General features: G+C 43.8%; 1 protein-coding gene across 3 annotated transcripts in view; it reads right to left on the bottom strand.

Moving 5' to 3' along the window:
- The window catches only part of VEGFC (vascular endothelial growth factor C), a 236,851-nt gene that overhangs the window by 79,879 nt on the left and 129,592 nt on the right, over nucleotides 1-27,380 (bottom strand). Inside the window, exon 1 of one of the 3 annotated variants that reach the window (XM_063336778.1) lies at nucleotides 2,661-2,949. The exons of 1 other annotated variant lie outside the window; for it this stretch is intronic. In XM_063336778.1, coding sequence (XP_063192848.1) covers nucleotides 2,661-2,804 — 144 coding nt within the window. In that variant the 5' untranslated portion in view covers nucleotides 2,805-2,949. Of the gene's footprint in view, nucleotides 1-732; nucleotides 860-2,660; nucleotides 2,950-27,380 lie in introns of those variants that run through there. One more of the 3 variants, XM_063336782.1, reaches the window with a different exon arrangement.

The raw sequence follows: 27,380 nt of genomic DNA, 5'->3' as shown, positions 1-27,380 counted from the left end.
GCCGCTTCAGCTGTATTAATCTGGGCCCTGTAAGCTCGTTAAATAATGAACTTTAGCCCTAGGCTGAAAAAAAAAAAAAAAAAGGTGGGGGGAGGCAGTTGCACAAGCTTATCGGTGCCTGCTTGCTGCGGGACGTGCCCTTGCAGGAGCGGTGCGTGAAGAACTACTGCTATTTATATCTGCAGCGCTTCCAGGTGGCCGCGGATCTCCTGGGCAAGGTTACCCACCTGCGCTACATCACAACACCCGCACTTTCAGCCCCGCTCCTCCCCAGCTTCACCCGCGCTTTTAAAAACGTTTCTTAAAATAGGAGTAAAGAGAAATAAAAACGTTGCCCAACGAGCGGACCCCAAAGGCCCTACGACCTGCACTTTGGCATCAGCCCGATGTGCAGCGGGGGGATGGCAAGTGAAAAACGGAGGAAGCCTAACGTCTATGAACACACGCTCAAGTGATCACGCGTTTGTCAGTGAAGTTAAGAAAGTTCAAGCAGATGACTTTTTTTTTACTGACAGTATAATCATATTTTCCTTGAAACAATTACTTATGGTTTACTTATTTAATCCTTTCATAATTGCTTCAGACGTTCGTCTCCGCATTCTCTCATCCACAGAATACTCGCTCACTCCAACGGTTCCAGCAAAAGCAAGACACTCACAACTAAAGGCTTCCAACATGACTAAGTCCGCTTGGATCCCGAGTCATCCTCTCTCTCCCCCCCCCGCGACTCACCAGTAGGACATTATTCTGTTAACGTAATCGCTTAACACCCGCTGTGCCGCTCACTCCCCGCTCTCTTGACCCCTCTTCCTTTGGTTTGCTGACAGTTCCCCTTTTTCCAGGGAGCACTTGCACTTCCACGCGGCGCAGGGGCAGCTCCCCGAGACTCGGAGGTTCCCTCGAGGAGCGGAGTGACCGTCCCCAACACGTGCACAGGGACACACGGCGTCACTCCGGACAACATCCTCGCTATCAGCTCTTCTGCCTCGGCAGCTGGAGCGTACAAAGCGCGCTCCATTGGGATTCTTTCCACCTCTCCAGCATTCTGAGGCTCAAACCCCAGTTTCGCCCAGCAAATAACCGACTTAGAGTCATGGGCTGGAAAAGAGTTGAGGAATTTTATCCTGCACTAAGTTTTGCTTCTTTTTTTTTTTATAAATAGTCTAAGTGATAAGAGTGACCCGCTGAACTGATTTCGCTTCCCTATTTTTAAATACTTACTTTTGAAAAATATTTGGTAAAACATTTAAACAGCGTGATCGCCAACAGCATACCAGCATTCAGAACATTGCAACGTAAGCATTCGTCTGCAATCCCAATATTTGAAAAGAGACTACGGTATACTCGGTATTTGAAGACAGACTCCAGGATAAGTCAGTCACCTTTTCCACGCAGAGTATTATTTGAAAAGCACGAGTTCTGTGAACGACAGATGCTGGACAAGAGTTTGAATACCTGAAATAAGTCTGGCTAGCATACACTACCAAAACTCGACTTCCAACGCAGTTACAGTAAAATCTCCCAAATTTCTAGTCAGCAAACCAAACAGCGTAGGAAAAGATACAATAATCAGAATAACGCCTTAACGTTTAACCCAGCCATTTCCCTCCCCGCCCCTTACTGAAATGAACAATCAATGAGCTGGGTCACGATTGCGTTCAGTGAGTATGTCAGAAATCCTCAGAACAAGGAGAGGAGGGGAAAGAGCTGTCAGAAACTCATCAAGGGTCTCCCTAATAACGCCACACGCTTGTACAGCCAGACACCCCGCATCCTTTCTGGGCACCAGCATAGCGGGAACCGCAACACCACGAGTACCAAAGGTACTTGAATTCTACGGTACGAAAGTTCCCATGCAACCAAAAATTAACTCTAAATTGTGAGTATTTGTGACCGGATTCGGAGAATTTAAGCCCAGCCTTCACCCTGCGGCAGGGCAGAAGGAGAGTTTCCAGCCCCCAGCGACGCCGCACGGCTCCCGCCACCCGGGACATGCCAGCACCCGGCCCGTCCCGGGGTGTGCTGTCACCGCGTCCCCCCGCTCCGCCCCTGCCCGGAGCCCTGCCCGCCGCCGCTCCCGGAGGGGGGCTGCCGGAGCTCCCCCCACCCCGCCTCCAGCGGCGGCCGCGACCGAAGGGTCGCTGCCCTCTCCCGGCTCCGCCGCAACCGGCGGGGCCGCGACCGGGACCGGGATGGGGACCGGGAGCGGGATGGGGACCCGAACTGGGAGCGGGGCCACGGACCCGGAGCAGGGACCGGGGCCAGAGACCCGGACCGGGAGCCGGGACCGGGATGGGAATCCGAACCGGGAGCGGCGCCACTGACCTGGACGAGGACGGAGACCCGGATCCGGAGCGGGAGCGGGATGGGGACACAGACCCGGAGCCGGGAGCCGGACCGGGGACGGGAGCGGGATGGGGACCTGGGCCAGAGACCCGGACCGCGGACGGGAGTGGGATAGGGACCGGGGCTAGAGACCCGGACGGGGAGCCGGGACCGGGAGCCAGGACGGGCACAGGGATGGGGACCGGGGCCACGGACCCGAACCGGGAGCCGGGACGGGCACCGGGATGGGGACCGGCAGCGCTCCCCGCCGGGCAGCCCCCGCAGGGCGGCAGGAGCGGAGCGAGGGGCATCGGCGGCGGGGAGCTGGCTCTTACCTTCGCCTCCCCCGCGTCGGGCTCCTCCTCGTAGTAGCCCTGGCCGGACTGATCGGCGGCGGCGGCCGGGGGCTGCCGGGGTCCCAGCAGCACGGCGCCGGCAGCCAGGCAGCAACCCAGGGAGAGCAGCTCCAGCAAGTGCATCCTGCAAAGATGGCAGGGCGGAGCGGGGCGGCGGGAGGAATGCAGGCGAAATCACCAGGCTCCTTCTCGTCCTCTCTCTCTCTCTCCCCCCTTCCCTCCTTCTCCCCCCCCCCCCCCACCCCCCGCAATATCCAAGGCAGTAAAATCCGCGGGATGGAGAAGATGCGGCGGCGGCTCCCAGGCGCCTACAGGGGAGTTCCCAACTTTGCGAATTCTCACCCAAAGTTATCCGGAGTTTGCCAGGTAAAAAAACCCACCAGGAAACCGGACATCCGAGGCTGCGCTCACCCGGGAGCAGGGGAGGTGGGAAGCGCAGGGAGGAGGAGGAGGAGGAGGAGGAGGAGGAGGGAGGGGAGGGAGAAGGAGGGAGAGAGGGCGAGCGAGCGGCCGCTGCCAGCCGGGGAGCTCCCTTCGCCCTCCCGGGGGGGCCGGGCCGAGGGGCTCGTCTCCGCGCCTCCCTCCGCGGAGCTCTGCCCGCCCGCGGAGCTCCCGCCCGCTCCCCGCGGAGCTCCCGCCGCCTCCGGCGCCTGTCAGCGGGTGCGCGGCGGCGGCGGGGGCCGCGCATGGCGAAAGCGCCCTCTGCCTGCGCGGACGGAGGGGCGGCCTTCCTCCTCCTCTCCTCCTCCTCCTTGTTCTCCTCCTCCTCCTCCTCCTCCTCCTCCTCCTGCCGGCGGCGCCCCGGGGAGCGGATGGCCCCGCACCCCGAAATAAAGCGGCAGAGGCACGGCGTTCCAGTGACACTGCGATTAAAAGTTACCAAATCAACCAAAAGGAAACAAAACAAACAAACAAATAAAAAAAAAAAACAAACGGTAAACCCAAACCAGATCGCACGCGGCTAACCAAGTGACAACGCTACCGCCTGCTCCAATCTCAGCTGGGCAAAAAGTTATATCCTCTGTACTATTATTTCTGCTTGATGCGAACGGCGCTACTGACCGCTGTTTAAACAGTTAGAAAGCTTTTCAAGTTGTTCTGCATCACTTTTCTACCTCTTTCGGTAACAAGATTGCATGGGAATGAAGCGTGGGGGCAGATCCCCGACTGCCTCGGCTGGATGCTGACAGTCTGCTCCCTGCCCAGGGCAGGGGCTTGGAACTGGATGGCCTTTAAGGTCCGTTCCCACCCAAACCATCCTATGATTCTATGTTACGCCGCTTTTATTCTTCAGGAATCTCACCCAGGGAACAACATTTAGGGCATAAATAATTCGGGGTAAAGGTGCCCCCAGCAGGCCTTTAGATACCTCCTCTTCCTTTTGATTTATTTCTTATCAAGATGGTATTTCGGCTTGCTGCTACACAAATAAATTATTTTGATCCTAGGAAGTAATCCCTTCCTTTGCAACCAGAATGAGAGCTAAAGTTTAAATAGAGCTACAGTTTAAAAGTTTTTACAGTTATTAGAAAGTTATTAAAGCACTAACATTTTTTTTAACGTCTCCACAACACAGTAAAGCAATGAAGCAAAGACAGGGGCAGAAGTTAAGCAGAACAGCTATGAAGATATAAAATAATGTACATAAATTAAGAAGCCTATTGTTCTTCAGTGGACCCTTACAGCGCTGGGGATCAAAGCATAGGATTAAAGCCTAAAGGGAGCATAGTCCAAGATGCAAAACCCATCTAAATAGAAACAGAGCATTACTGGTTTGAGTTTAAACATGTTACAGTCTCTCAGAAACATCACAGACTGGTGTAGTAAACAAGTTCATTTGCAGCAGGTTAATAAAACCCGCCTGACAGATCATGCACAGATAATATTATTTCAGTAACCGAGTGCCACGCAAGGAGCGCCTCCCCGTAACTAAATCACGGAACGGGATGGAACATACCGCTCCCGCTGTGCCGTCATAATATCAGCTGGCTTCATTATTTGTTTCCCCAGTTCCCCAGAACTCTCATTCTGTCCTTTCCCCACCTCCCCCCCCGCCACCCCCGCCTCAAGCCCCAATTCATAGAACATCCATCACGGGATCAAAGGCTTTTATGCAAGAGAGCATTTCCAGCAACTGCTCTGTATAGCAAGTTTGAAGTGTCATAACTGAAAGTAATCACAGTCACAGGGCCTCAGGTCACAATCTAATCACAAGGGGTTTAAAATAGAGCAGTTGAAATCTATGATATTTTATATCTTCTGTTTACAAACAAATAAATATTCCATTGAGTCTGGGTCACTTTAAGATTTTCCTCAATTCAGGCTGTATTTCTTCCCATCCCATAAAAGATTGCTAATTTAAAGGTTTGCTGAGTTAAAAATCTTTTCTCCTTTGCCCACCGCCTAATGATCAATATGCTTCCTCCTGCCTTCAGATTAAGCAGAAATTGGCCTACAAGACAATTAGTTTAAAGTTCTAAGTACACTGGCCGTGAACTGAGCTTATCACACAAGTGACTAAAGAGCCATCCCCGGTAGCGTAGAGGTACAGGACTAGGTCTTGCCCCGTTGTGTTCAGTGCCAACGGTAGCTGCTGCTGACAAAAAAAGCAAAGTTTTGATGTCAGCTGTAAGATTCCTTCAAACAAATTCTCTTGCTGTTGTTTTAAAATTGCATTAAAAAAAAAAAAATAAATCCAGACGCCATTGTGTTGTTCAAGATGGTGTAACGTACGTCTGTCGAGCACGTTCCTCTCCCGTGTCTGGCCAAACCTGCTGCGTGCATCCCCAGTACATTCCGCTTCTGCGACGGGGATGTGTTTCAATACCTGGTTCCCATCTCCATTCGCCAGCAGCAGGGAAAGTCGGAGGAACCACCGTCAGAAACGTGAGCTGAGGCTGGGGAATAGAAAAGTGCCAATAGGAGCCACAGAAATCAGCAGCGCACTACTGTGATTTCATAGAATCATAGAGATTTCATAGAATCATTTGGTCTATTTGCCTATTGTAGAGTTCAATGTTAACGTTAAATGTTTTCTTTCCACAGAACGTCATTTCCATTCTCCTTATATTTAAATTCTTGTCAGAATTTAATATTCAGACCAATCCCCTTTGCCTTCTCCTCTTAAATAGACCTACAGAGGCCTGCCCAAGAGTTAAAATGACGGGTAGCGTGGTTTGCTTTTGTTTCAACACCCGTAGTGAGTTTCAGCGGAATTTATATTTAATGTATATCTCAAAGATAGGAAACATTGTTCCCCGAGTGCAGCAACTCAAAAGACAGTGGAAGTGCCATTCTGGAGTCGTTCCAAAAGACGGCGGTGCTGTAGTAAGCTTCAGTCCTTAGTTCCTCTACAGGACAGGACAGGACCCCCCCCGTGTTTCCCCTAGTGCTTAAAAGCGTGGGGAAAAAAAACAACTGGGTATTGATCAGTGTCTTAAATATCTAAATCCTATGTAAATACTGTAAATGAGCCTGATATGTGTAGGGCAAAAAAAGAAAGAAGGGAAGAAAAGGCATTTCGGGATCGGTGCCAAACTGCTCGAACAGCTGCTCGCTAATGCGTTTTCTGCCAGTTGGATCTTTCATTCCCAAGTTTTATTACACATTTCGTATCATATTGCTTATCCGCTTTGAGTAACCAGCGCTACGGAAGAGAAGACTCAGCTACTGACAAGGGATGGAGCGGTGGCTTTCAGCCTGTAGTCCACTTCTCTCCTCAAACCCTCTTCTACATATAAAACAGATGTAATTTAATGGAAACATTTAGGAGTACTGCAGTTTTACCGCTTGTGTGCATGATGGCCTTCCTCATTCCTCACAAGGAGAGTTAAACACATGTCTTTTTTTGTACAGGCCCTCGTTTAGTATTTTCTTACGTGATCCGAGAAAAGGGTCTAAGCGTGGCGGCTTGAAGATCATCGAAAGCAACTGAAATCTTTTCCTTGACTTTGATGAGGCGTCCTCACTGTAAAATTTAACCTGTGGGAAACTGCTCTGCACCAAACCTCCAGCGGGGAATCATGAAACGCAGCTTTTTCCATTCATTTTTCTCTTAAAATATTGCCAGGATGGGTAACTTCAGTTCAGAGAGAAAAGACATCAACGCTGCAAAATCATTTTCCACGACGCCTGAGGCAGCAACCTGCACTTTTTTATTACCTAGAAATTTCTCTCTCATTTGGTAAGAAAGTTGGTCCCTCTTGAAAATTAATTAACAAGACAAGAATCCTTAGTCTTCGGCCCTTTGACACTGCTTGATATTCAGGGATTACAGGATTATTGGGATTTCTTTGTTCTCAGGGATCCTCTTTCTAAACTGTCGCGATCACGACTATTGGCATCTAACGTTGGAGTTTCTCGGTGCGACAGACTGGGCGAGTGCAACAGCACCCACCCCCTGCACGCCTTGCTATAATAAGGGGTTAGGAGGGTGCAAAAATGGACAGCACAAGGCGGCATCTCCAAAAAAGGGTTGGAATTCCCCAAAGCAAATTACATGTCTCTAAAGCTGCCCTAGATTGAGAAGGGAGAAAGCCCTAGCACACATTTAATTCAGCTGTCTTTCTCTTTACCGTAGTTCTTCTTCCCTCTTGATGCAAGGCTCCCTCTTGATCCCCCTCGCGACGCAAGGTCTCACGCGTGAGCAGGTGCGCGGAGAACAGTCGTTTAACATCCTGTAAACGCATTCATCTCTCCGCGCGGTGATGATGGTCTTTGTTATCACCTCTGACTATAAACAACAAAATGACTGATCGTAGATTTATGCTGCCTCTTAACCGAAAGCTGTGCACAATCGAGACTGTGTACAGCCAAAGCCCTGTCACTACATAAACAAATTCAACAAAACAGATTAGGATTTAACAGCATGGGACCACTACACAAGCAAACTCTTATCAGGTTACGTACCTTCAGAATCTCTTTTCCCCCAATTAGACTTAGAAAATTTTGGAATGTATCAGAGCAAAACATTCCTAAACCAATTCAAAAGACATTTCTATATAATTGCTAAAACAATGCCAGAAATAATTCTTTCTGGAGAGATGCGGTTTCCAGTAACTTTGTTCCTGCACCTCTTCTCCACTCATATATATTCTGCTGCATTCCCCCCCCTTTTCTTCAGTGCTTCAAACCTTCTATTTAGTATTTTGGCTGCTAGGGAAATTAAGAATATGCTAAACCCTTCAAATGCAAATTGCTAAAGAATCAAAACTTCCACAAATTGCCAAACAGTATTGAGACAAATGCATTTCCAATCCTAGAATAGTGTAATGTAATATTGCTGATTATGCTCCTCATTTTTCTTTATTATTTAACAGGTTTGCTTTACCAAAGTAAATGCTACTCCTGCTCTCTTTATATGTTTGAACGCTTACCCTTCCTTACTTAGTCATCTTGTTTTAAGCCAAATAAGATCAGTTTTCCCAACATTTCTGTAGAAATTTTTATTTTCTAATGTTCTGCTTATCCATATAACCGTCACTTGAATAATCTTTAGTCAGTCCAGGGGTTCTTTGAAAGATGATGCCCACCACTGGGAAGGGTACTGCAAACCTACCTGGGTCGAGCAGAACAGAAAACCCCAACCCGTTCCCCTGCAGGTACATTCCCAGATGGCATTTAGGCAGTTGTGCTCAGCTTGTAATCCGCTGTAACTCTTGGATATTTTGTGAGAATTATCTATCCAGCCAGATGTTCCCTTTCCTGCAGTCCTAGATCTGACTTTTCCAACCTAAGCGAAGTGCTGACGTTTCCCAACAGCATGGTATCCGCTATCTCCTATGTTTTACCAGTCATCTCTTGACTTTATCAAAATTATTTCCAATTTTAAGCCTGTCAGTGCTGTCCTTGCTAGCTAGATCTCATCTATAAATGTACCAAAGGGAAGGTGTATTCCACCCACGCTGCCCTTGATTCCTTGTGGTCAGCAGAAGCATCGTTAGAGACCTATCGCAAGGCTTGGCTGAAGGTCGAAACTCCCCTCCTGAGGTTCAGGACGGCAGGGTTTGCTTCAGCCCATCTGATGGATTCAGAAACCAAAAATGCCAAAATGGAGGGACATTCCAGAGAGGTGGTGGAGTCTCCGTCTCTGGAGACATTCCAAACCCACCTGGACGCGTTCCTGTGCAACCTGCTCTGGGTGACCCTGCTCCGGCAGGGGTGGGACTAGATGATCTCCAGAGGTCCCTGCTAACCCCACCATTCTGTGATTCTGTGATTCAGATCTGAGATTCTTGCTTAGGCCCATCTTCATTTTTTGCATAGTTCAAAATAGTTGGAGATTAGTTTTAAAACGATGGAAGAGAAGTTTGTGGTTTGGGTTGGCTTTTGGGTTGGGTTTCTTGTTTTGTTGGTTTTTTTATTTCCTTGATACACAAGGTAGTAAACTTCTGGAATTTGTTACGAGAAGTTGGAGGCAGACAACTGTGAGGATTAAAAGTGGACCTGAGAAATTAATGGCGATCAGGGCCATAAATTGATACTCAAAAAGGAGGGGCGGGGGGGGAAGGTGGGAGTAGAGGAGTACAACGATGCATACTTAACTCAATGAGTGCAGACGCTGGAAAAGCGTGGAGGAAATGGACTGCAGCAGCAGCCAGTCTTGTGTGCTCTCCCTAAATAGCATCTTCAATTGCAACTCTCGGAGACGCAAAACTAGATAGACAGTCTAGACGGATGGTTTGTCTGAGCCAATAGGACGTTTCTTGTATTTTGAGGGAAACTGAATCAATTTCTCATTGATTCAGGTCCAAACCACAAAGTAAATTTGTTCTTGTCTTTTAGTCTCATGTTCAGACCACGTACACTTAGTCATAACAAAAATACGTATTTTTACACATCACTATTGCACCAGAAGTCAGTCCAACAGATAGGGCTGGAAGGAAGCACACAGCAAATCCAATCTGTAAAATATTCTTTATAATCTACAATGAAATGAAAAAAGAGTGCCATTGCCATCACCACTGAAACTAGATTTCATCACTCTGTCTTAAACAGAAAAAACCTAAACCCGAACCCATGTATCTGCTTTTTGGATACATATCACAGTAAAACAGTAAAGAAGTAGATTTTTTATTTTATATATTCATTTGTTTTTTAAAACAAATAAGACAAAGCAAAACAAGACGCCTACATAGCAGTTTTCGGTCAGGAAGTTACCGTTACTAATAGTTTGAATTGGCACCATGCTTAACTTGGTTACTAAGGAGGTTTTGTTCTCTGCTAAACAATTACTTACTAAAAAACATGACATGTTCCCTTCAAAAAGTTATATGTTTTGTGCTGAATCAAGAGTGTTATTGGTGCTATCAGACCTAAGGATACATCCTGGGCACAAAACCAGAAGGATGCGGAGCCACCATCTGTAAGAATTCAAAATTCAATCCCTAACCTTTTCATTTCTCAAAAGCCGCTAAAAAAAACAAAAAAAAAAAAAGAAAAGGCAATGGCAAAGAATTAAGGAACAAAGGTGCATTGATATGCAGATTGCATCAGAGGCCACAAGCAAGTCCTTCCTTCACCGTCGGGCCAGGAAACTTCATTTTCCGAAGCACTCAACACTGGGTGGCACAGATCCTACTTCCCTGTGGTATAGTGACAGCCGTGCTAATTTCCCCCCTTATCATTAATGAATTTATGTAATAAGAGGCATTGTGAGACCAGTTCTTGACTGTTTCTTCCTTTCAGCCCAACCGGTTAACCTCTCCTTTGGCCAGTCTCTTGACTTGCGACACTTCGGGCCAGGCGGCTGAGCATCGCTGGGCAAAGCAGCCTCCATTGACCACATCATCGTCCTTCTGCTTGCTTATCTCTTTGTAACTTGAATTTAAGCAGCTATTACCGATCCAAAAAGCGGGCAGCATGCTGGGCCTAATCTATTTTTCAAATGCCGATCCCATCAGAAACCTACGGCTGTACTCCACAGGGACACTTCATCTAATCTGTCCCCAGCGTAAAACTCTTCAGCGCAAAGGGCAGAGCAACAGACCACTTTCAGCAGCAGGTTCCAGCTGTGGAACTCAACCTAATCTTCTCTATTGATAATGAATATAAGCCTGAGTGTATTCAAAACTAAAACCAACCCCAGCTTCTTAGTCAGACTCCCTGCGGCAATGGCAACTTCCCAGGGTAACCGGCTGATCTGGATAGAGGAGGAGGAGGTAGAGAGACGAGCATACACAATTAAAAAAAGCTAAAATCTGCAGATATAGTATTAAAAAAAAAAAGATAGGTTCCAAAATGTGGATTATTACATTCAGATAATTTTCAGAGATGCACAGAAGTCACCTTTGCTTACCCTTTTCAGCTTTAAAAATTTGAGTGGTGAAAAAGCCAGCTTTGTCATCGCCTTTTTTTGGAGCCAGATTTTGGGTTTCCTCCCTAGTAGCCCCCACAGGTTAGTCACAATTGTGTGCTAGTCCCTTTCACAGAATCACGGAATGGTCAGGGTTGGCAGGGACCTCTGGAGATCACCCCGTCCCACCCCTGCCAGAGGAGGGTCACCCAGAGCAGGTGGCACAGGAACGCGTCCAGGCGGGTTTGGAATGTCTCCAGAGATGGAGACTCCCCCACCTCTCTGGGCAGCCTGTGCCAGGGCTCTGCCACCCTCACAGCAAAGAAGTTCCTCCTTGTGTTGAGACACACGTTCTGCTCTTGGATTACTCCTAGTAAGTCCTAGTAAGTCTCCGGTCTCTTATAATGAAAATGGGTGTTTACTGGTGGATCCTTGGATTTCTGGTATTCCAGCTGGTAAAATTGCATAAAAAATAATATAGTCCCAAAGGGATATTTGTTTCCACACAGTTCTGAAAGGAGCGTTATGTTCACCCAATAGGCTGACGTTTATGGTCCACAGTTTTGCACTGAAGTCACCAAAGCGGCCAGAGGGAATTAGGAGCAATTATTAATTGTAATTAGATCATTTTACATTTTAATAGGCTTCTTTCAAATCACATCTGATTTTTATAAGTGAATTTTCCTTTTCTTGCTCTTATCCAAGTATGTCGATGATCTATCCAAAAAGGATAAGATTCTTTTTCACTCAAATGGGAAAGTAATATGTTCATGTAGTGATATTTATAGCAAGGCTGTTAACATTCATAGGAGGTCTTGAAAAAATCCTTTGAGTTTTAAAACTATGGAGGAAAGTGTATTCCCTCTTTCCCAACCAGAACTTCAACGTTGAGACATTACAGTACAGTAGTTTCAAGGGTTTTTCTGCATATTTATTGTGTGACCTATTGTTTAGTTAAACTGTGCGGCAGATGCCTTGTTAAATAATAACGCTGAGGGCCCGTAGGAGTAAAACAACATTTTGAGTTCAATCTACTCTCAGTCAAGGTCAAAAAGAGCTGGGACCAGTTTTCAAAAGCTTACCCTAAATATACAGTATCAAAGTTCATAATTAAGAAGGCTCATTTCATCAGTCAGCCTCATGTTTGCACAGCAGTGGGAGTAATTATAACACGACTCATTCTTTCAGGTTGGCTTGAACACTTGACCTTATAAGCAACCTCCTTTTCTTTCCCCCCTCCTAAGATGCAAAGCCAAACCATTTGATGTTAACAAAACAGAGCTGTCAGTTTGACATTTCAAAGCACATTTAACTGCTTTCTTTCATTAAAAAGATAGTTTATCTTAAAAATAGAAATTTACAAGCTATTCCTACTAATTTTTACCATGCAAAGATTAAAAAAAAAAAAAAAGAAAAAGTTTCTGCTTGCTTGACCTTTTCTTCAGTTCATCAGTTGAACTGTATTTGTTCCAGCCTCCACAATACACAGAAATCCCCAAATTCATGCAACTGCCAGGATGCCTCAAGGGCACCGTTGCCTTGATATTCCTCTTACATCATGCCAACATTCACTGACTCACACGGGGCCACAGAATGTGAAATCCAAAAGGAGAATTACAATTGTTTTCGACAGTAGTCATGTGCGGGCAGATATTCAGCAAAACTAACCGCACCCAGAAAGAGTAAAACAGATGGAAGAGGATCTCACCTCCCTTTTGTCATCCCAGAATTAAACCTCTAGTCTGGTTGTCCATTACAGTCAATGAAGAGTGGTAGGTCCCTCCCAGAGCAGAACTCGTTCTCCGTTTCTTTGGCATTTACTTCGGGACATGCACTAAACTATGATTTCTCTCTGTTGGTAATAGGGGAAGGTTGTATGCTAACTTTGAGATCTCTCTCATGAGAGATCATGAGAAGATCATGAGAAGATCATGAGAAGATCATGAGATCTCTCTCATGAGAAGATCATGAGAAGTCTCATGCTGAGAATCTACATGGGAAAACCCATCCCTGGGGAGCCTCAACGCCATAAGGGGATGTCCAAGAATTATAGAAGGAAAGAGGCCCAGGAATTTAAGTGAGGCAAGTAATTAAATCCATGAAATTAGTCTCCAACTTGGTGATTTGACTATCAAAATAGAGCAAAGGCAATAGCAGCATAATTGGTAAAACAAGAGGAGTGTTTGGTTGTCGTCTGACTTCATGCTTTCGCTTTAGATTTATGCCTTGCTCATTCTTCTTAGCTCTTTTTTGAGGAAAAAAATTGAAAGGTATGACAGATCTCAATTTTTAGACGTCAGCAGCAGTTTTCTTTTTACTTGATTCTCTTTACTGAAGAATCATCAAATTAATTAATGAAAAAAGAAATCACATTGCAATTGGCTGAAGTCAGTCTAAGAAGTTATAAAGTGAAGCTAACGTCATGTTACACGACGGTTAGTGAATTTCCAGAACAACTACCAGCGGATCTTACCTCAATTACAGTTTTTCAATTGTTTTTAAGCATTTATAATACTTACAAACTATATTTGAAACAGCTTCTGGTAACAGAGCCTTTTTTGCTAATTCTGAGACACTCAGAAATTAATTCTGAGCACTTTTCGTAATCAGTCACTATAAAGACTGAGAATAAAGTAGTATTTACAGCAGTAAAAAAACAATTAAAACTCATAACTTTTCGTTATAGAGAGGTTTTCCTCTCCATAGGACACAGTCAAAAACTAACTTATCTAGATAAAACTTACATCAAGAGAGCAAAATTACATTGACTGTCAAATATACTATCTAGTGTAAAGTCCTTCTCCATCTCCATCATCTGTAATACACTGCGATTCCTTGAGTTGCTATAAAGACTTACGGAGCCAGTCTAACGCCATGATCTCTTTCCTAGTAGTACAAGAGCCACTCTACTAGCAACCAGAATACGCTCAATAATCAGAAATTAAAATTATTACTGCCCTTGTTCTGAATGATCCATAGTAAGAGCTCTTACATTCAGGGACAATATCCACGCAAGGGTCCAAGTCATGCACAGAGGGATACTCAAAAGTTTATTTTTTCCCTATCTGTGTCTGCAGTAATCTTCTTTTTCTCCAAATTTCCCATTTTCTGATGTTACCCTACTTTAGCAAGTTTCACAGACTAGTATGCAGTCAAAGGTAACCTCTCAAAGCCCAGCTCCGCGGGAAGAGAAGAAAGAGAAGAGAGGCAGGATTTTTTCTCAGATCTGGCCATTAGGTAAGTGCGGTTTGTTCTTTGCTTCACTACTGGGGGCGTTCCGTACAACTGTACATGAAGGAGAAAGAAGAGCCAAGTCCTAGCGCTATTGAGATTATTTTATAAAGCCGGGATATTAGGGATACTTTCTGTGTACCAGGATGGGTGGGTGGGGAAGGAACCCAAAGTGTAGCACACGCTGATATAGCAAATGAATATCTAAAGTAAATACTTGTCAAAATCACAGAATGGTTTGGGTTGGAAGGGACCTTAAAGACAATCCAGTGCCACCCCCTGCCCTGGGCAGGGACACCTCCCACCAGCCCAGGTTGCTCCAAGCCCCGTCCAACCTGGCCTTGAACCCCTCCAGGGATGGGGCAGCCACAGATGATCCACAAAGGCTTGATTCACAAATTCTCCTTGATCCACAAATCAAGCAGAACAGAAATAGCATATTGCTAGATGATCTGAAATTCTGACTGAATTCTGGGATAGAGTCTTATTTTTATGTAAGATGCCATAAAGAGTGCAAAGCGCTCTACAAAGCGAGAAAGTCGGCTACTGATTAAATGAAGGCAATCGCATTTTAGACACAAGCAGGGTCGGAAAAGCTTAAAAAGTTGGGGTGGAGCAAGAAACATGTAAAGAATAGATTCCAGGTCAGAAAAGAAAGAAACCCTCCATTTCATTTGATCAGTATGAAACCTTTTTAAAGAAATACTAACGAGAGTAATTACTTTATTACTACTAGAGTAAGAATTCCATCTTAAAAAAGTCTAATTTTCAAATTCTGAGATTACTTTCTCAGGGAAGCTGGACACAGTTCCTCGCAGGGAAGTTGATGCTGTAGACTTCTACGAGTGGAGATATACCTAGAAGAGTCTTCAAAACCTCATGATGGGCCCTTGTGAGGTTGTTTTGGGGGCTTTTGTGTGTGTTTGACAGCAGTTGGATTTTTTTTTTCCCCTCCAAAGACTACATATCAAAAGGTTGTCATTTTACACCCTTACCCCCAAAACCCCAGACAACACCTCCCCCCCACTTTTTTTATGCCAATCTTGTATACTCTGAAAACTGAAAAAAGAATTAAAAATAAACGGCTTTTTCGACTTAAAGAACCTCTCTTATGAAAGACTACTTTGTGAGAGAAACTTGCTAACAATTTTGGTGATGTTTGAGTGTGCTATACATCAGTCCAGCTGACTCGTGACTCCTTTCATTTTTCAGGAATAATGTAGTCAAAATATTCTGGCTAGCAAAAAACCCACCCGTTTGATAAAAGGCACAGTTTTATCAAGGAAGAAGCAGCCAGATTTATACGTACATTGTTTTGCCATAAGAGAGAGCACGCCATTTTTCTTTCCTTTTCCTTGCACCACAACTACAAGCCTTTATAACGTGTGTTATTGATAATTATAACTTTATGAGGATTTTCATCTAACATGGTAAAGCGCCTTGCTGGACTCTGTATGATAATAAGGATTTATTTTTTTTAAAATTTTTTTTTTTTTGGAGGGAATTGGGAGAGTTTTCTATAGAACATAATATACACAAAACATATCCTAAGCCTGCCAGTTAAAGAAATGAGCAGAAGGGAGTTTTGCAAGTCTGATTTTATTGTAGGTATAAATGCATTTAACAAAACCTCACCCAAAGCTTCTTGGATGATATCATGGATGAACGACATAGCTAACGTTAAGTATTAAAATCCAAAATCACTTTATTTTTCCCCTTTCAGACAAGATTTAGAATACGGTTCTGCTCCCAACAAAAAGGACAAAAGGAAAAAAAAAGCATCTGAGAAAAAACACCACCACAACCACTCAACGCCAACCACAACCACCCAACTGGGAGCTGCTAACCCACAGTTCTGCTTGAGGAGGAGAGAAACAACAAGCATTTTACTCACAATTATAAAGTCTTCTAAGCTGGAAATAGAGGTCCTTGAGACAAAGAGCATTCCTGTATGTCTCCCTCATCGCAAAGGAACCCCCCTTTGTTTCAAAACCACAGCTCTGGTCATCACTGAGCCTGGTCCCCTCGTACACAGCCAGATCAGCTTTTTGAAGACTATTGTGGAACGGTGTTTTCAGTTAAGTCTCAGAATTTCACAAACTAGTGGAGAAGCACGCGGAGTTTCCTTACTTACGTAGCCCTGTGGTAGTCCTTACGCTCTGCACGTATTATGGGATGGGTTTTCAGCAAACCAGATGTGAAAATCCCCCACAAGTTGACCTCTTCCTTCTGTTGGAACCAAGTTTATGGTCATAATTTGAACAGCTCTGCTTTTCCTTTGCGCATCTCACAAGATTGAAATAAACGGAAACAGGACAACTGTGTTGCGGGTATTACTTCATTTATAGCTAAATATCAATTATTTCACAGAAACAGGCTGATTTTCAGAAGTATCAGGTTTTATGGGAGCTGCTAATTTTAGTTTCTCTGAATGCCACACTCGGTTTCCCTACCATTTGAGATTCAGCTTAGAAAATTCTGCCCAGTACCTCTGTACGCACTCTCATTGCAAACATTAAAAACCTGTGGGTGAGAAGATTCCATACGCATCCACCCCAACTGTCTCGTGTGATAAAAGCAAACCGCTCACCTGAATTAATTCAGAGTTGAAAGAGCGTGCCAGCTGAGGTACGGCTTCCACTCCACAGGCACTGTACTTTTAATCTCTATTTAAAACGCCCGTTGTCTCTTACAGAATTACGAACAGATAATAATCCCACTGAGGTTTTTTTCTCCTGAATTTAGCTGGTCTGCCACACAATGAAGTTCACAGCTGTGGTAGTACTGTTTGTTTTAAAATGATACCATGTACGTGGCCTTCGTCATTACATAATTAAGTAAATTGTTAGTCTTTTTGCATTAGCTACAGAGGCTTATGCTTGATTGTTATTAAAACGAGAAAGAAATAGTTGCTATTTACCTCTTGTTGTTGTTATTTGTTTTTTAACCTGTCGCTATTTACCGTTTTTTTTGTTGTTATTTGTTTGTTAACCATTTGCTATTTACTTTTTTTGGTTGTTATTTACCTTTTTTGCCACGTACTTGAGGTAGTAACCCTAGGAAGTCGCACGGACTATAATTCCATTAGGACACTCATTATGTATTCTCACTTCAAAGATGAAAAAAATTGCGTGAAGTAACATATCCTATTAATCACAGAGATTTGAATCCATCTAATCTTCCTCTATAATTTTGGCTGGAAAGCTATTATAATGTCAAATACTATTAGTGAAGCCTTAGCTCCTCAATATACGCAGCACCAGTTTGTGCCTGAGAATCGACTGAAGGGAGCTCTGGGACAATGGAAGGGCAGCGGGGCCGGTGGCCTCTGCTCTCCAATTCAGGGACACGAAGAAAAAAGTGAATTCACTCGGAGCTGCCAACTCCGAAACATCTCAGTTCAACGTGATTTCACCAAAGATCAAATGGAAAAGGCTAATCTTGTTTTCTAGACACTTAAATCCCATTTTCCCAGGCAGATTTACCCCCTGGTTTGTCCAAATGTGTCTTAAACAGAATATCTTATTCTGAAGTGTCTTTTTTTTTTTTTTTCCCCTCTAATACAACAGGGACAATAGCACTGAATACATCAGTGTCACAGTTATTGTTTCCAAAGATTAGGCAGAAGGCCACAAGACATCTATGGAAAGGAGAAGGCATGTCACTCATGCTCTTACAGTACATTTACACTTTATGAAAATATTTACTTATATTTGTATATCAGAAGTTTTCAGCTTGTATCCTCCCATGCTTGTAATCATCCTGCATTGGGAGAAAGCAACACAAACCCTTATTAGACCATCTGGGGCCTCTAACGTCAGGTTTTTTTTCTTTTGTTTAAATAAAAGATTGCCAGGAGTGCAGTTTTACTAATATTTGGTCAGTGTTTTGTACATGAAAGACACCCTGCTGCTCAGTCACATGCACACTACCAGAACGGTTAAAAGAAAATGAATAAAACATGCAGCCATATGTTTTGGCAACTGGGAGTTACCCAAATGTTGCTCAAGATGAATCACCTACGGAAAAAAATGTAGTTATAATTCCACAAATATGGGATTTAAATTGGTATTTTCCCCCTTTGTCATCTGATGTTTCACGCTGAAAGCATTGCTTTGTTCAACTCTAAAGATTTGCTTTCTCCATTTCCAGGATGAGGTTGGACTCGATGATCTGAAAGGTCCCTTCCATCCTAGGCAATTCTAGGATTCTGTGATTTTTCCTATTTCCCTTCAGCAAGGTTTTGGGTTCAATTCAAAGCCCAAAGCATTAAAAAATCTATGTTCTACGCACTGGCAGAAAAGTTTACCGAGTTTTTGTCTGTGAATCTGACTACTCAAGTCACAGTGTTATAAGAAGTTCCATTTTGGATGTAATTCAGAGCCTTGTGTTCATTATTTGCATAGGAAAGAAAAAAAAGAAAAAAGCTGATATTCCAATACTAGTAAAATCCCAAGTTTGCTAAAAATCAAGAACAAAATTTTCCTCTATCCTCAGCGAGAAAGCTTCATCCCCAGCGTTTTGCTTTTCAGGCAGAACAGTACACGAAGAAGAAATCTATAGACATCTTGGCTTTTAAATGCCTCGGTCCAGGCACAGCTGAGCGCGGCAGAGCCCCAGCCGCGTGCGCTGCAAAACCACGCGCTGGTTCCCCGTCAAGTTCAGTCCTGTACTGGAGGGCAAGGGAAGCGCTCCGTTTCCAACTTGGCATACTCACCACATGTCTTTCTATTTCTTCATTCTATAGGAATGAAAATGTAATTTAAGGACAAGATGAGGCTTACAGTAAGTTGATTCTGTCATGACAAAAAATGCTTTCTTTTCCGTTTAAAAATTACTATGTATTTTGAATAGAAGGAAACAAGCCAAGAATCCAGGCAGGTAATACAAACAGCTCCCACAAAAATACTCCTTTTTGACCTGTGGTATCTTACAGGTGTGTGCACTCAGAAAGGGAGGACAAGGCTGAACTAGTTATTTTCCCTCTCTTCAAACAGGAATTTATTTTTATTTATTTAGTTAGTTATTTCCCCCCTCTAATCACAACTGATGGAGCATCTACACCTATATGCCTCTGGAAATATTTATATGTAGTTCTGAAAACAAAACAAAAAACCACCCAAACCCCAAAAAAGCTAAAATATTCCTCCTCCCCCCAATAGAGCATGTAGCTTAATGTTTTGTTTTGTCTTAGAATCATAGAATCATTTAGGTTGGAAAAGACCCTTGGGATCATCGAGTCCAACCATCAACTCCACTCTACAAAGTTCTCCCTTACACCATATCCCTTAACACCACATCTAAACGAGTCTTAAACACATCCAGGGATGGTGACTCCACCACCTCCCTGGGCAGCCTGTTCCAGTGTCTGACCACTCTTTCTGGGAAGAATTTTTTCCTAATGTCCAGCCTAAACCTACCCTGTTGCAGCTTGAACCCATTCCCTCTTGTTCTATCGCTAATTACCTGTGAGAAGAGACCAGCACCAACCTCTCTACAATGGCCTTTCAAGTAGTTGTAGAGAGCGATGAGGTCTCCCCTCAGCCTCCTCTTCCTCAAACTAAACAGTCCCAGCTCCTTCAGTCGCTCCTCATCAGATTTATTCCCCAGGCCCTTCACCAGCTTCGTTGCCCTCCTCTGCACTCGCTCCAGCACCTCGATATCAATGTCTTCCAACATTGAAGAGGAATAGTCATAAAAGAATATTATACAATAGGGGAAATTGGCTATAAACCCAAGATTTTTCTCTCCAGATACCTAGCATTTACTAGACTGAGAGTATATTTTTTCTTTCTTGCCTACAGGAAAGCTGAGGAGGGACTCTGGATCAGGGAGGGGAGCCATGGGACGAGGGGGAAGGGTTTTACACTGACAGAGGGGAGACTGAGATGAGATATTGGGAAGAAATTCTTGGCTGTGAGGGCAGTGAGCCCCTGGCCCAGGGTGCCCAGAGAAGCTGTGGCTGCCCCATCCCTGGAGGGGTTCAAGGCCAGGCTGGACGGGGCTTGGAGCAACCTGGGCTGGTGGGAGGTGTCCCTGCCCAGGGCAGGGGGTGGAACCAGATTATCTTTAAGGTCCCTTCCAACTCTAACCATTCTATGATTCTATGAAATCTAATAATTTCTCTTTGAACCTAATATCATAACAAATATGTAAAGAAAATTTATCAGGGTTTGCAAAGCCATGAAACTTCATCAGAAGCGGAGAATTCCTACCAGCCTCTGTAAAAGCTCAAACAATGCAGCTGGAGATGAGTACCAGGAACCTGCAGCGAGGCACCGCAGAACATGAACCAAAACCCAAAATGACGTATTTCTAAATTTCTTCTCCTCGATGTCACGTAAAATGTCATCTTTATCCAAAATGTCAGTTCTTATCTAATTGAGCCCTATCTTCCAGGCTCATGCAAAACCACCACTCATTTCTATCAGTAGGTAATTACTGTTACATGACAAACACGTACAAATTGAGAAAGATGAGAGTCTTATTTTCGGGGGTAACAGACAGTGCACCACCTCCACCCACAAACTTAAGGTCCAGGAGTTTTTCAGATTGTACATTTACTTGTAAAATTGTACATTAAGTAATTTTAATGACACTGTTTCGACCGGGCAGAGAAAAGATGTGAAGCGTATAATTTAGTGTTGTCAAGAAAATGTAATCCCGTCTGAGAATTGCTCTGTGCTGATTCTGAAATTCAGTTCTCTGAAATGAATTTGGATTCAGGACAAAAACTTTCTGGCTGTGAAAAATACGTAAAACGCAAGGAGGAAACAAACAAACAAAAGCGTTATGGAAAATAAATAAGAGGACTAATAACCTACCAAAAAATGAATAATAAAAAGTGATCTCAGTTAAGACAAAAGCAAAAAAACCCAAAACCTCAGCAGCTGAGAGATGAAAAGATCTTTATTTTCCCCATTAAAAAAAAAAAAAAAAAAAGAAATAAAGTAGCTATTTAATCTCTCTTATTGCCACAGTATTTTAACTGAAATCGCTAAGGAATGAGAACTGAGTAAGCAGAGAGGAGACAAGAATAATAATAGTAATAACTCAGGCAGCATGTATCAAGTTAGATAAGTTATTTTGCCCATATGTAACAGACACTACTAGAATTCTCTTTTTTTATTTCCTATTTTTAAAAAGCTAATATGAAATATATTGTTGTCCAAACTGGGTAACTATGGAAACCATGTAAAATGTCAATGAAGGAAACCAGTAAGGACCTGAAAGAATCCGAGCAGGTATTTTTCAAAAGATGCAAGTCTGTTTGTTGCAATATATTCGTCATTGAAAAACGAGCTGATCAAATCAGCGTGTAATTGCCTTCGTAGACGGTATCGGCTGTATAGGTTAAGTGAGAAATGTTTAAGAGTTCTTGTATCGTTCATAGCCCTAAATGAACAGTCACTGCCTACCATCCCAACCTAACAGCCACCAGAATACACAATAGCCTGCATCATTCCCAAAGAAAAAGAGAATTTTTTTGCAATAATAACCTATTTGAACCAGAAGCGACTGAGAAGCAACAAACACCAAAACCCATAAAGCCTATTTCAGGCAGCTGTATCTCCAAAGTAATGTGTTTTGGTTTTTCTTGTTCCCCCCAGAGAGGCAAGACCTTTTTTCCAGAGATAAATTCTGACATAACGTACAAAACGTTTTCCTACTCTCCGTTTTCCTCTTAGGGACCCTCAAATATTTCTGAAATAGATGCAGCTTGTGTGTTGAATGAAAATACCGGGGAAAGAGAGTCTGCCTCGCCTGCGATCTTGACCCTTACGGTGACCAACAGCCGGTGCCTGGGGGAGATAAAGGCAAGCACATCACCGAGCTGCCCCGGAATATTCTCTAGCCCTCAGCAAGATGCAGCTCAAAAGCTTCTTGAGCGGAAACGTTATCTTTTTTATATGACAGTTCTTAAGTTATTTTTCTTCCAGGAATCTGAACCGTCACCTTTTGAGGTCACGTAAATTTTAACTATCCGTAACACCATGTGGCAGCTTAATATTATGGTGGGTGAAGAACCGTTTTCCTTGGTTTGCTCCGAATACCACTGGTTTTATTTTATGCCTCTCATGGAGGAACTGAAATAAATCCCTATCTACCGCCTCCTCTACACTTCTGATTTTGTAAACCTCCTTCCATATATCCCTTAGTTTTCTTTTTTTTTCCCCCCTGAAGGTTCCTAGTCAGTGTGCTTTTTCTTCATGCATGAGATAATTTTGTACATTTGATTGTCTCTGTCATCCTTCTCTAAACCATTTTTTCATCCATAACTGAAATAAGGAAAAAAGGATTGAATACAGTTCTTGTATGTTTGTTGTAGATTAAAATTATCACAGTGTTTTCTATTTAATTCCTCTATTACATTCCTAATAATCCTTAACATTGATTTCTTTCTTTATCGCTAATCATTAAGTCAAGGAATATTTCTTATATGGTTACAAAAATTTTCTCCTGAAGAGAAATCTAAACAAACAAACCAAAATCTAAGACAAACAACAAAATACTTTCCTACTGCAATCATACAGCTTTTCAGGCTGAGCCTATGGCTCACTGTAAAGTTACAGATGATAGAATTTAGAATTTAAAAGTAAAGATCAGGCGATGCTTTAAGAAAAGTGCCTAATTGGCTAATCTCCCAAACCCTGCCCTTGCTAAGAGGTAGTTTGAGTGTGTTCAGGGTGGCATTCTAGCGCTGCAATGGCTCCTTCTTCCTAAAGTCTTATCTGACCCACACAGACCATCCAGAAACTTCTTATGAGCATAAGCTTCTCGAGAAATAAAGACACACAAATACTTTAGACCTCCGCTCTGTGGTTAAGAAAAGACTCCAAACTGCATTATAGCACCCGAGGGGGTCTATTAATACTATCGCTAGAATAAGATCGGATGCTGCCGTTCCCTTCCCTTTTTTCCTGTTACCCCACTGGCCTGACAGCATTTTGCTCTGTAATGGCCAGTAACTAACCTTAAAACCCTGTAAGAAGCAGGGCAAGAAAACTACGCTTGCGGTAGCGCATTCGCCTTTCGTACGGGCTGAAGGAAAGGCATCGCTCCCCGTATCAGGAACAGTTTCGCCTGACGAGCAACCGACAGTGACATCCGTCAAAGTGATTCAACCGACGGTCACTTCTGGAAAATTACACTCATAGGCAAAGACGTGTACACGGGAGATAAAATATTCAGTTGGGTTTGTGGTTAAGATGTCGTTTGCTGCTGCCAGCTCTCAAAAGATTTATGGCGTTCGGTTTGTGTTCTCTGTTATACCCTAAAATATCATTTCAAGTATTCTTGACTTTGAATTTAGGGTTAGTTAAAGAGCAGAAAATCTTTACTGCCCAAGTCATGCAGTCTTGTTGCCAGCCCAGCGCTGCCTTTACTTCAGGCATTTGGCTTCAGAAAGCTTAAATCAAATGAAAAACCATTGGAAGTTAAGAAATGAGAATGCTTAATCTGGCAGAAATATAATAAGACCGACAAACTAAAGCCAGTACTAATGAAAATAAGACTTTGACTCATAATTAGCAAGTGTGGCTCTCACTGAAGCAAACCTTGCTATGAGTCTTCTAGTCAGATCTGGATACTCTTTCTGAAGACACGTTCTAGGTTACAAAACTCCAGGTAACGAAGTCTTGCACTGTGTTATGCTGGTCTGATCACATTTACATCTGGGAAACCAGAATTTTATATATATCTATTTTTTCATTCCTTGCCCCCTCCCACCCCCAGTAAAACTAGAAAACCAACATATTTACTCATTAGTACTATGTGCATTTTTTTTAATTGGATGACCTTGCTCTCATAGCCGACAAAATACGAAATGTGTGGCCAGGATCTGAAAGGCGCATTATCCCTCTTCCAGAAGCACAGGTATGAACGTGCCATATTTACTAATGCTTTTTGACATCAAAATACTCCTCAAGAGCGGCTATAAAACAGAAAACATTTGTGACTGTTTAAACCCACAGCACTCAAACTTGTAAGTAATATGGACTCAGAAATTCCAGTATGCTTCTAATTGCATCCATTGTACAAGGTCTGTGCACTTCAGATAAGAGCTCCAGCTACATCAATTACCAAGCGGCCAGTTGCGGCTTCCTGTGCTTGCCACTTTTCCGCCCAACACAGAACGTACGCGCAGACACAGCTTAAATGACAGAAATGGATCCGTATGCGCTGCTGAATTAGTAAGCTGATTCACCCGAGTCGTAACCAACAAGCAGGCAATGAATCTCATTTCTGCAGCTCTTTACTTCTTGGTTGGTATTTGAAGTCCCTGTGGGGCCCTACCTAACAGGAAGAGTTCTGAAGTAAATACTAAAACTGTAAACTTTCTAGAAGTGGAATATAATGAAAAAGAATCATGGAGTGGTTTGGGGTTGGAAGGGACCTTAAAGACCACCCAGTGCCACCCCCTGCCCTGGGCAGGGACACCTCCCACCAGCCCAGGTTGCTCCAAGCCCCGTCCAACCTGGCCTTGAACCCCTCCAGAAGAGTCAGGAGCTTCTGTTACCTTTTCAGAATCATACGGTAGAAGATACCACTACATTTGAACATATGTTAAACTAAAAATTATGCAAAATTGACCAGTATGTAACATGTCTTGTGATGGCAATAATGTCTGCGGTCATTTCTGAAATTCATGAAGTATTTTCCACTCATTTACTCTATTAAGTCCATTTAAGAATAATTAGCAGCCGTTACAGTTTTCAGAAGGAAAATGCTTGAGTAACATGGTCTTCCAAAAATTCATTTCACCACCCTTGGCGGAGATTGCTGTATATCGCGTTGCGTTCCGCCTGCGCCCTGTAAGCTGCGGTGTTCCAAAGGGACACATGGCTGCTGACGAGTCCTTCCTACTTAAACAGGTATTGCTCGAGGGTCTGGTGTGGGATTTTTTTGTTTATTTGACAATAAAGCCTAAAGTACTGGCTCAGTGTCTAGAATGTGGCGTTTTGCCTTCGTGCTGCGTAGCTCCTGAACCAGACTGGCAAGGGAGATGGTTTTGTACCCTAAATCCAGCCCTTGGAGGACTGAAGGAAGGATCCTTCCATGTCAAGCAGCTAAGCAGCTACGTTTTATGTGTAGCTTGCTGGAGAGGGTAGACGGGTGCCCATGGCAGGAGACACTGGAAAGGAAGGGTGATTCCTTCCAGTTAATTTTCTCTGTACACTAAGATGACAGGTGCGGAGAGGAGGAGGAGGAGGAGGAGGAGGAGGAGGAGGAGGGGGAAGGAAAAGCTTTTAGCCATTCCGCAAGCATCATGCTTTCTCTTCTTCTGGGGAATTAAAAAAAATTAAACAGATTTGGATACTAATGATTTTTCTCTCCCATGTCTGAAGGAAATAAGGAAGAACCCGTGCACAGAAACCAGAGGCGGGGGCTGGCGGTACATGCTCAAAGAGGGAGCGGGGGCTGTGCAGAGGAAAAGGAGGTGTGCCCTCCTGCCAAAAGTAAGAAAACATTATCAACTTATGTTCAGGATGTCATCTACCTAGAGATTTATCTCTGCTGGAGCAGGATAGGAAATCATGGTACAGCTTTGTAAGGGATGAAGTACAGGGCTACCAAAAAAAAAAAAAGACTTTAGCAATCCTAAGTGAGCAAAGCAACTGTCATGGTTGACTCTATAGTAAAAAGAATGCTTTTATTCAATAACCACCAGAACAGCTGAATAGCGTATGGTCTGTTTCGAACAAAATAGAAGAGAGGGCTACAAGAGTGGGTAAGACTCTGAAGCTGCCTCCCAGTAATTCATGCTGGAACATACCACGCACCTTCCAGCAGGACTTCACAGACTGAGACACTTCAGATACAGAATCACAGAATGGTGGGGGTTGGCAGGGACCTCTGGAGATCACCCAGTCCCACCCCTGCCAGAGCAGGGTCACCCAGAGCAGGTGGCACAGGAATGCGTCCAGGCGGGTTTGGGATGTCTCCAGAGACGGAGACTCCCCCACCTCTCTGGGCAGCCTGTGCCAGGGCTCTGCCACCCTCACAGCAAAGAAGTTCCTCCTCATGTTTAGGTGGAACTTCCTATGGTCAAGTTTGTGCCCGTTACCTCTTGTCCTGTCCCCGGGCACCACTGAGAAGAGCCTGGCCCCATCCTCCTGACACCCCCCCTTTCAGTATTTATAAGCGTTGATAAGATCCCCCCTCAGTCGTCTTTTTTCCAGACTGAAGAGACCCAAATCCCTCATCCTTTCTTCATAACAGAGATGGTCCAGTCCCTTCATCATCTTGGTAGCCCTTTGCTGTCCCCTCTCCAGTAGTTCACTGTCCTCCTTGAACTGGGGAGCCCAGAAATGGACACATACCTTAAAGTATTCATAAGAGAGAAGTCCTAAAACTCACCTTGGAAATCCCCTCTTTCTGCAAAGGCAGAAAATAATTAATTTGTTTCTCCTAACTGAGCATCTGACCATATTTTCCAAATTCTAATGGAAATGAACGTGTAAATTGAAAGACTCCATCGTGCTGAGAAGAGGGATCATTTGTCACTTGGAGACAAGGTAGAACAGCCAGAAAGAAGTCAGTCATACTGCCAGCGCAAGGGAGTGGGGGCTCCCCCACTCTCTTCTGGTGCTGTTTCCTAATCCTAAGAGTCTGGGATAACAGAACTGAAAATGGGAAGGCACATTTTCAAATCACTATTGTGAGATGATTTACTGTATATAAATCATTAGTAAATATATAAAAACAAAAGACAGTACAGCATTAGACAGCTAGGGAAAGCAACAACGTCCAGTACTGTCAGCTCCTGAGTTAGTGAACTGCAGTTTACTGGATGTCGCCACTAAAAGACAAAGAAAAGATGTTGCTGGGGTCTGTTGCGTACTGCCTAACCCAAAGATTAGAATGATTTATTGCTGAAGCGTCTATGATATATAGGATAAAGGAGTTATCAGGGCGTTCAATTTAGGTTATATATGCTGGAATCCTGTATAGTAAATCATCAGAATTTCTACAAGCCCTAGATAATTTTCTAATACAAACAGAATCAGGTCCAACACACAGTCTTTCCAGGAGACTGCAGATTACACGCTGAGCCAGGAACGGGTTACCTAGGGACCAGCCAGTGCGGCCTGTTCATATTATGGATGAACAGAGGACATGTCCAAGCAACACCCACTCACTCATTCTCATATATCACACACAGGGTACATCAA

The sequence above is a fragment of the Chroicocephalus ridibundus genome, chromosome 5 (assembly GCF_963924245.1).
Source record: "Chroicocephalus ridibundus chromosome 5, bChrRid1.1, whole genome shotgun sequence".
Taxonomy (NCBI): domain Eukaryota; kingdom Metazoa; phylum Chordata; class Aves; order Charadriiformes; family Laridae; genus Chroicocephalus; species Chroicocephalus ridibundus.
Note: the sequence above shows the minus strand (reverse complement) of the source record. Positions and strands in the feature narration are given on the sequence as shown.